This window comes from Ambystoma mexicanum, chromosome 3p, assembly GCF_040938575.1.
Source record: "Ambystoma mexicanum isolate Mex_15411 chromosome 3p, UKY_AmexF1_1, whole genome shotgun sequence".
Taxonomy (NCBI): domain Eukaryota; kingdom Metazoa; phylum Chordata; class Amphibia; order Caudata; family Ambystomatidae; genus Ambystoma; species Ambystoma mexicanum.
This window is the reverse complement of record NC_090925.1, coordinates 762,021,864-762,031,269: the sequence shown is the minus strand read 5'-3', so window position 1 is coordinate 762,031,269 and position 9,406 is coordinate 762,021,864. Positions and strand designations below refer to the sequence as shown.

Genomic DNA, 9,406 nt, shown 5'->3' with positions numbered 1-9,406 from the left:
TTCAACGTCAGAATTGCCAATGCGGAATGTGACACCAGAGAACTGTTTACCATCTTTAGGGAACTTGTGACCCCGGCCTCCCCCCTGACCCATTCACCAAGGATGCAGCTTGGTATACTAACATATAGGCAGCCATGCCCAACATAATTGACACACTGAACAGAAAGACCCTGAACAATCAAGCTAGTCTGCACATCCCTCTCCACAACCTTGCCCAAGATGCAATGCCATTTAAGGGGACCCGGCAGTTACAATTCAAAGACATCACAGAGTCTGAAGTCCAAGCCATCATAAATAATCGAAAACCGTCCAGGTGCAAAGGGGATATCTGCCCAGCCTATATTGTCAAGGACTGCTCGGAAGCCTTGAGGCCCTTCATCACCACCTTCAAAAATGCCTCCTTCTCCACAGGCTTCATGCCATCCAGCCTCAAGGAAGCATGGGTACTCCCTCCTCTAAAAGAAATCAATGCTAGACCCCACAGGTCCCAACAACTACAGGCCCATGACCACAGTTCCCTTCTTACTGAAAATACTTGATAGAGCTGCCTACCTACAAGTCCAATACTTCTTAGAAACCAACCACATACTAGGTATGAGACAATCAGGATTTCGCCCTGGCCACGGCACTGAATCCATGCTGCTGGGTATATAAAAACAGCTGGATGAGATGAGGGGCAAAGGAAAGCCTGCCCGCCTCCTCCTACTAGACTCATCAGCTGCCTTTGACCTGATTGATCAAAAAATCCTATGCCAACTTCTCCCCTGAAGCCACAGCCTGGATTGCCTTCTTCCTACAAGGGAGAGTCATGAGAGTGTTTGCAGAGAATGCCAGTGCTGCTCCCACCCCGAACCCCTTGTGGGGTTCCTCAAAGCTCATGAATATACCCTACATTATATAACATCTACACCAGGCCCCTTTTTTACATCCTTGATTCCATCGACAGCCTACACCAACTATGCCGATGACACGCAAATCCTCTTCCCTCTCACTGGCAACTATGCAGAAGACTCCAGTACCTTCAAGGTGACTTACTCCAATATCCAGGCCTGAGTGGCTACTAACCGCCTATGCCTAAATGGCGACAAGACCAAATCCTGCTGGTAGGGTCCCATGCCGTATTAAAAAATCTTAATGACCAATACTCAGCCTTCCTTATTGACGACACTCTGGTCCCAGTCTCGACCTCACTTAAAACACTAGTGGTTTACTTCGACTCTACACTATCATTGTCCCATCATGTTAACAATATCACCTCCTCTGCGGCCTATGCGACTAAACTACTCAACGCAGCCAAACCTTTGCTGCCTATGGATAGTGGCCTCACCATTGCAGAGGCCGTCATGGCTCAAGGTTGGACTACTGCAATGTCCTGTTAGCAGGCACCACTTCTAAAAACTTCCAGAAGCTGCAAGTTATTCAAAACAATACGCTCCGAGCAGCCCTTAGCATCCCCAAAAGAGAACACATTTCCGCTGCCGGGTGATCGGTCCATTGGTTACCCATTAGGAAACGCATTGTCTTCAAAACTATGTCGATTACCCACAAGTGCCTGTCCAAAACCACCCAGCCTACCTCTCAGAAAATGTCTAGAGTTAACTCTGTCAGATCAAAGAGAACTCCATACACCCACAGCATCGTCCAACCCAAAATCAGACACCCCACAGCAGGAGGCCTGAGCTTCCCCAACATCGCAGCTAAACAGTGGAACACCCTGCCCCCGACCCTAAGAGCTGAACCTTCCTACTGGGTTTTCCACAAAGCCCTCAAAACCCTGTTATTTGAATAGTCTGTCTGCTACCAACCTATTTGCTTGGCACCTACACCAGCTCGTCTGGTTGAATTGCGTGTGTTGAATGTGAATAACTGGTTTGTAACAGCACCTCGATGCCTCCGGGTCATTTGTGTGCTTTATGATTGAAAGAAATAAATACACACAGAACCTGCTGATTTACCGATAAAATCAATTACTGCTACTTGGTCTCGTGGACTTACCACAGGATATCTTGCAGTGATTCTGTGGTGTTTATCCCCATATTTTGAGTCCGTAGGACTACATGGGGAATTTTGGGGAATTACCGTCAACTGTCATTCCACGGAAGTCCTGATGAATTTTGTAGCTCTTTGCTGTAGGTACTTCCTCCGCCTTATTGCCAAAATTCATAGTACAGTGGTGCAATAACGTGGCATTAAAGAGGCGGTAACGGATTTACCACCACTTTACCAGCACTTTTGACTCATCGTCATATTCGTAATGAGGCCCATGGACACATGCAGATGTTTACCTACTAAAGGCACATTTGCATGGTTGAAAACTCCACATTTTCGAGAATTGCACATTCTTCAATATTGTATTCCTTGTTCCATTGGTCAAATGTTATAAGAAAAGTTTAACATTACTTCAAAATCTTTGGCAGGATGTCTTCTTATAAAGGGAAATGTATTGAACAAAAATGAGCATTCAGCAAGCAAACATGTCCCCCATTTTTCTTTTTTGTGATAATTTTATTTTCATATTTTCCATAAACACAACACGCTATTTCACAAAACACAGACCATTCAAATATGAAATGCAATATGAACAATGCATATTACAAAGATTATTCATCTCCCCCACAACCAGTTAAAAGACCACTCAAAACATGCAAAAGGGAGACGGAACCAACACACAAAACCACACATGCACACACATACACAACCAACAAACCAAACATGTTGATACACAGAATCACCCAACCAAACTAACCATACAGCTCATTAACACATGCCCACAATCGCAGTCCTATCCTGCATAGAAAACAAAACTTCTCAAAACCAGACAAAACCTGCAACTCGTACGGCCAAACCTACACCTGTGATTTCTTCCGTGTCTTCCATTTTCTAAAAGTGTGACGGGCATGTCAAGAGTTGCTAATAAACAGCACCAACAATTTTCATTTGAGAAAATTATGTTCAGGAATTTAAAAAAGGTGGAACAGTTCTGTAAACATGGCATGGTTTTGTAATGTGAAACATTCCGGAATTTGAAAATAGATGGAATTGTCAGTTAAAAAGTTATAAAATCCCTTAAGAGGTTAAAACATTTGTTATTGAAAGTGTTTTAAAGGCTACATTGGATTCACAGTCACTTTCTGGTGCTAAGGGCGCTGTCCTCGATGCACACACGAAGTGTAATCGGGAGTGTTAGAATCTGTTCACCTGTGAATGTGTGTTATGACACTGGGATGTGTACCAAGCTCTGCTGGCATATGCTCGGTTCGAAATTGAGGGGAGCTGGGAGCTATTTGACTGCTGCTGGTGGCCTAAAAGACCCTTGTTAGCTTGGCACTAACAGCTACCAGGACAATCTATAAATACACAGTAGGGCACATCTATCTGACATTTAAAGCATAAGGGGTCTCAGCAAATAAGCAAAATGTCAACTTTTTATCCTATGATGAAGTTAGATTTTTGGAACGCTTTGTACTAGCTCCTGCTCACTGGTTATGTCGGATACCCAGGAGCTGTGATTAGCTCCTGCTTATCTAATCTTAATTGTGACCCCTGCCTGTGCATGGTCTTCCAGCGCTCTGGTGGTTATGAGCTCCACTGGGATGGAATCGGTTAGTCTAGCTCCTGCTCACTGGTTATGTCGGATACCCAGGAGCTGTGTTTAGCTCCTGCTTATCTAATCTTTATTGTGACCCCTGCCTATGCATGGTCTTCCGGCGCTCTGGTGGATCTGAGCTCCAGTGGGATGGAATCAGTTAGTCTAGCTCCTGCTCACTGGTAATGTCGGGTACCCAGGAGCTGTGTTTAGCTCCTGCTTATCTAATCTTAATTGTGACCCCTGCCTGTGCATGGTCTTACAGCGCTCCGGTGGTCATGAGCTCCAGTGGGATGGAATCGGTTAGTCTAGCTCCTGCTCACTGGTTATGTCGATACCCAGGAGCTGTGTTTAGCTCCTGCTTATCTAATCTTAATTTTGACCCCTGCCTGTGCATGGTCTTACAGCGCTCTGGTGGTTATGAGCTCCAATGGGATGGAATCGGTTAGCCTAGCTCCTGCTCACTGGTAATGTCGGATACCCAGGAGCTGTGTTTAGCTCCTGCTTATCTAATCTTAATTGTGACCCCTGCCTGTGCATGGTCTTCCAGCGCTCTGGTGAATCTGAGCTCCAGTGGGATGGAATCGGTTAGCCTAGCTCCTGCTCACTGGTAATGTCGGATACCCAGGAGCTGTGTTTAGCTCCTGCTTATCTAATCTTTATTGTGACTCCTGCCTGTGCATGGTCTTCCAGCGCTCTGATGGATCTGAGCTCCACTGGGATGGAATCGGTTAGCCTAGCTCCTGCTCACTGGTAATGTCGGATACCCAGGAGCTGTGTTTAGCTCCTGCTTACCTAATCTTAATTTCGACCCCTGCCTGTGAATGGTCTTCCAGCGCTCTGGTGGATCTGAGCTCCACTGGGATGGAATCGGTTAGCCTAGCTCCTGCTCACTGGTTATGTTGGATACCCAGGAGCTGTTATTAGCTCCTGCTTATCTAATCTTAATTTCGACACCTGCATGTGCATGGTCTTTCAGCGCTCTGGTGGACCTGAGCTCCATTGGGATGCAATCTTTTAGTCTAGCTCCTGCTCACTGTTATGTCAGATACCCAGGAGCTGTGTTTAGCTCCTGCTTATCTAATCTTAATTGTGACCCCTACCTGTGCATGGTCTTTCAGCGCTCTGGTGGATCTGAGCTCCACTGGGATGGAATCAGTTAATCTAGCTCGTGCTCACTGGTTATGTCGGATACCCAGGAGCTGTGTTTAGCTCCTGCTTATCTAATCTTAATTTTGACCCCTGCCTGTGAATGGTCTTACAGCGCTGTGGTGGTTATGAGCTCCACTGGGATGGAATCGGTTAGTCTAGCTCCTGTTCACTGGTTATGTCAGATACCCTGGAGCTGTGTTTAGCTCCTGCTTATCTAATCTTAATTTCGACCCCTGCCTATGCATGGTCTTCCAGCGCTCTAGTGGATCTGAGCTCCAGTGGGATGGAATCAGTTAGTCTAGCTCCTGCTCACTGGTTATGTCGGATACCCAGGAGCTGTGTTTAGCTCCTGCTTACCTAATCTTAATTTCGACCCCTGCCTGTGAATGGTCTTCCAGCGCTCTGGTGGTTATGAGCTCCACTGGGATGGAATCAGTTAGTCTAGCTCCTGCTCACTGGTTATGTCGGATACCCAGGAGCTGTGTTTAGCTCCTGCTTATCTAATCTTAATTTCGACCCCTGCCTGTGAATGGTCTTCCAGCGCTTTGGTGGATCTGAGCTCCAGTGGGATGGAAGAGGTTAGTGGGAGGGAGAGGGAAAATGCAAGATAGCTGTGCTGATGTGTTGATGCGCACAGTTCAGAAGTACCTGGGTTCTTACTCTGCGCAGGTCTAGTGGCGTACCCCTCCCCTTCTCCTCCCTGAAGTGAGTTCCAAACTCACTGATAAACAAAAAAGAAATGAAAACTCTCACCTTTTAACTGGAAGTACATGTTTCCACTGAAAAGAAAATTCTGCACTGATGAGACTTGCAGACATTTCGTGCAAATGTGCAGAAGCTAAAGAATGCACATTCTCAATGTTGCTTTAGTTTAATAAAAGAAGTTGGAGGAGCAACATTTGATTATTTTGCACGTGTTTAATTAGCAATAGCAATTAAGCAGCCTCCCATTATCCAGGGTCCATTAAGCACCAAAGGTTGGAGTTTCTGTGCATGAACTTAATTGCTCATGGGTGGGTTCGGCAACAGCGAAGATGCATTACAAGAGAACATAGCCCTCGAGTTGTTAGTTATGTAAGAACGGTCAGATAGTTCATGGAGTTAAGCTCGTGCTGCCCAGATCTGTGTTCAACCTGCAGGTCAAAGGTTTAAACCCCAGCGTTTCGCCTCAACCGTCACCCCCGTGAACCCGAACCCTTAAGTGAATAATTGAGCACAACTCAATTGTGAAACAGGCACGTGAGTTCTTTACAGGACTGCAATCAAACAAAGTATAATGGCATAGTAAAACGTTTTGACCACAACGCCCTACGTCCATATTGTGCGCAGTTACGTCTCCGCCCTGCCTGCCCACACTCACAAAAGTGCCAGCAGTCTCAGCAGCAGGCACAGTATGATGCCACGTGCATGGCCGTGCCAGGGTTTGGTGGTCGCCTGTGCTCGCACTTGCCACGGCTCTGTTCAGCTTCTACTACAGACAGTAGAGGAGAGGATGCAGAAGCCGCAAGTGAGCCCAGTTGGCATGGTAACAGCGGGTGCGGCCAGCCCTGGGGAGCACCTGTAGAGGAATTCAAGCGGGAGAGTACACCAAATGTCACGTGACTGGAACACCACATGTGCAGAAATAGAAAGACAATTTACTTTGATTGACCTCACTTTTACCACTGTCCTTGCTAGGCTTTAACCTGGCGTGAACTCGGAAAAAAGCTTGCTTTCAAAAACAATTCGGTTTTAAATTTGGTTAGAAATTAAGATTTTTCAATGTCTCTCTCCATTTGACCTTCATCAGGGTTCATAGAAGAGCTCGCAAAATGTAAGTAACAAACAAGTCGAGTGCACTCTAGGTCATTCATTTAGAATCAATTCCTTTCTGTTGTCGCGTTGTCCCTTTTCTGTTTCCCTAACCGATAAGAAAACAAAGTCACACGTAGTCCCGTTGACTGAGGCCGGCTGGCGGTGTCATGGTGGGGGCAGGGGCAGGTGAATTTCCCTTCTTCTGCTGGTAGTTACCTTCTGGTAGTGGGCAGGAACAGCAGAGGAGGCCCCCTCCCAGCAGCAGCATGAAGCTGCCTCCCCAGCCGATGTAGAGTGAGGTACCCAGCTCCCGCTTAAGGGGCTCGGCCACCAGCGGATTGTAGAAATCCTGGATGATTAAAAAGGCAATCCAGCAGACCGGGATGAGGCAGAGTAGTCCAGAGAGGATGAAGAGGACTCCGGCAACCAGCATGATGCGGGCTTTGGTGTTTGCCTCCCCCACGCATTTGGTGCACTTGGCACCAATGACGCTGACGAAAAAGCCCATCACGGCCATCATGATGGAGACGACCATCAGTGCACGGGCGACCTGCAGGTCCTGAGGTAGGGCAAGCATGGAGTCGTAGATCTTGCACTGCATCTGGCCGGTGCTCTGCACGATGCAGTTCATCCACAGGCCCTCCCAGATGATCTGCGCTGTCACGATGCTGCCACCGATGAAGGCCGTTACTTTCCAGGTGGGTAGTGCGCAGGCGAGAAGGGCACACAAACCGCCCACCGTGCTGAAGGAGACGCCCATGATTTCCAGTGATGTCGATGGCATCTCAGTCCACCTGAGGATGCCTAACCCACGATGATCAGGAAAAGTGAGTTACCCTATGCAGGGAATATAACAAAACAGATGTGTTCCAAGGACCACCTCTTGGCTCCGTCAAGCAAGAAAGCAGTTGCAGGGACGCGTACTTGCCCTAGATGTGCCAAAGAGTCTGTGTTGAATACCAACAGATGAGCAAGTGGCTTGAGTTAGCTGGATACCAACAAGAGACTGGGTACAGCAGCATTCCACTGACAAAGGTGGATCTATGGAATCTCCATTCGGGACTTGAGAGCAAGAATGTGCCGGGCGTTCACTTGAAGAAACCGTTTCAAAAGATCTCGCTTGTGCAATCACAATCAAGCAGAGGTAGGAACCTGCACTTGACTTACTGTGGTCCAAGCAATCTTTTCTTGGTGCTTTGGGGTTTAGGGGACTTAACACTTGATCTAGACAAGTCCAAGGAATTTCCCCTTGCAACCAAGAAGCCAGCTTGTAGGTTTGGTGCAGGTGGGATTGAGCCAAAAAAGAATGTGATCCTTTTATTTAAGTATGGGCTTTGGTTCTAGTAGTTGCTGGTTCACGAAAGGGTCTTCATTGGTGTCAGTGGTTTGGTGCTGCTTATTGTATTTGGTTATAATGGTTCCTTCGCACCGAGTAGTTAAGGATTGCCATTTGGTGTTGGTTCCAATGGTTGGGGCTTGTAGACTTCCTTGAGTCCAGTGACTAGAAATAGTTCATTCTTGTTGGTCCCAGTGACTGCGGGTTTCAGATTTCACTCGGTCCCAGTGGTTCTGAGTTGCAAATCATGGTTGGTGCTGAGCGGTTTAAGGGTTGTTGAATAATGTCGGTACCTGAGGTAACGCGATGCCTATGTTCTTTGATCCCTGTGATTAGGGGTGAAGGATCATCTCTGGTGTTGTTGTTCGGTGTTGTAGCTTGTCGCTGATCCTGCTAGTCAGAGGTTGTGGATCTCTTTTAGTCTAAGCAGTCATCCTCTGCCCATGCAGTTGGGGATTCCCAGTTATCTTGGTATTGGTGATTGGGAGTTGTGGAAGGCCTTTGTTCCTGAAATGTTGGCGCTGCACATTGTTCTTGGTCCCATCGCTTGGGAGTTGAGGATTGTTTTGCGTCTCTGATCCAACACCGGGATCACAGATCCTTTTTGGTTTTGGTGGTAAGCCGCCCCAGTGGTTGCAGACTGTCTTTGGTCCCAACGGTTAAGATGTTGCAGTTGTGACTCACTGCTGGGCCTTGTTGTTTAAACCCATGGATTCCAGCCAACGCTTGGTCCAGGTGTTGGAGCGTCAGGGTGCAAACGGTTTCCCACGTTCTGCTCGTCTCTCAAAGGGCGCAGGCAGTCTCTCGTGGAGGGAAATCACAATGAATAGCTGTGTGCACACAGTCCGCTTTATAGAGGCGGGCTGATGGGAGTGGCGGAGAGCACTGGCCTGGGAGCGGGCGGGGCCACTGGCTTTGGAGGGCCTTGTTGTTGTTGTCAGTGGTGTGATGGAACCTAGAAGTCCTCTCTGCCTCCGGACTGGTTTCTGTGAAGGGTTTTGTTCTTTGTTTTGCCTTCTATTTCTTTTCAGTTGTTCGAAGGCCAGACTGGAGCAGTCCAATGGGGGAGGAAGAGTGGGTAGAGGAATGGAATGAGGAATGTGAGCAAAGGTGGGTGGATCACGAAGAGAGAGAGAGCTGCTGTGTATTTGCAGCCCCAGTGGAATGCTGTACAATAACCATTGCTGGATTTGATATAGCACTTGCTGCTGTAGTATTCGACATTTTGTGGTTCTGTAAATAGCAGGTAGCACAATTACCTAATTATATGGTACTCAATTTATAAACCACACAAGGATGAAAGTCTGAGTCGGTCCTGCCGGAGTCAAACTGTGACCACTCTGAACATAATGACAGCAGCAGTCACTTAATCCACTCAGAAGTCCAACTGCCTTCTTGGGCGAATTTCACATACAGGGAAAATGGCAGATAAGAAAAAAAAAAAACTTTTTTTTGGCTTGGATGGGCCTTGAGGATGTGGGGCCGGATGGGATGAGTTCTGCCTAGGGACTCAACTAAGACTCAGAGATCTGCCCAAG

General features: G+C 47.3%; 1 protein-coding gene across 1 annotated transcript; it reads right to left on the bottom strand.

The window, feature by feature from the left end:
* Positions 1–2,484: 2,484 nt before the first annotated feature.
* On the bottom strand, positions 2,485–8,669 carry LOC138580824 (claudin-9-like). Its single transcript, XM_069651676.1, has one exon. The coding sequence runs from the start codon at positions 7,314–7,316 to the stop codon at positions 6,660–6,662; it is 657 nt and encodes a 218-aa protein (XP_069507777.1). The 5' UTR covers positions 7,317–8,669; the 3' UTR covers positions 2,485–6,659.
* Positions 8,670–9,406: the final 737 nt, after the last annotated feature.

Coding starts and splice junctions, on each gene's coding strand:
- LOC138580824 (XM_069651676.1), bottom strand. CDS start 7,316: ATGCCATCGACATCACTGGAAATCATGGGCGTCTCCTTCAGCACGGTG.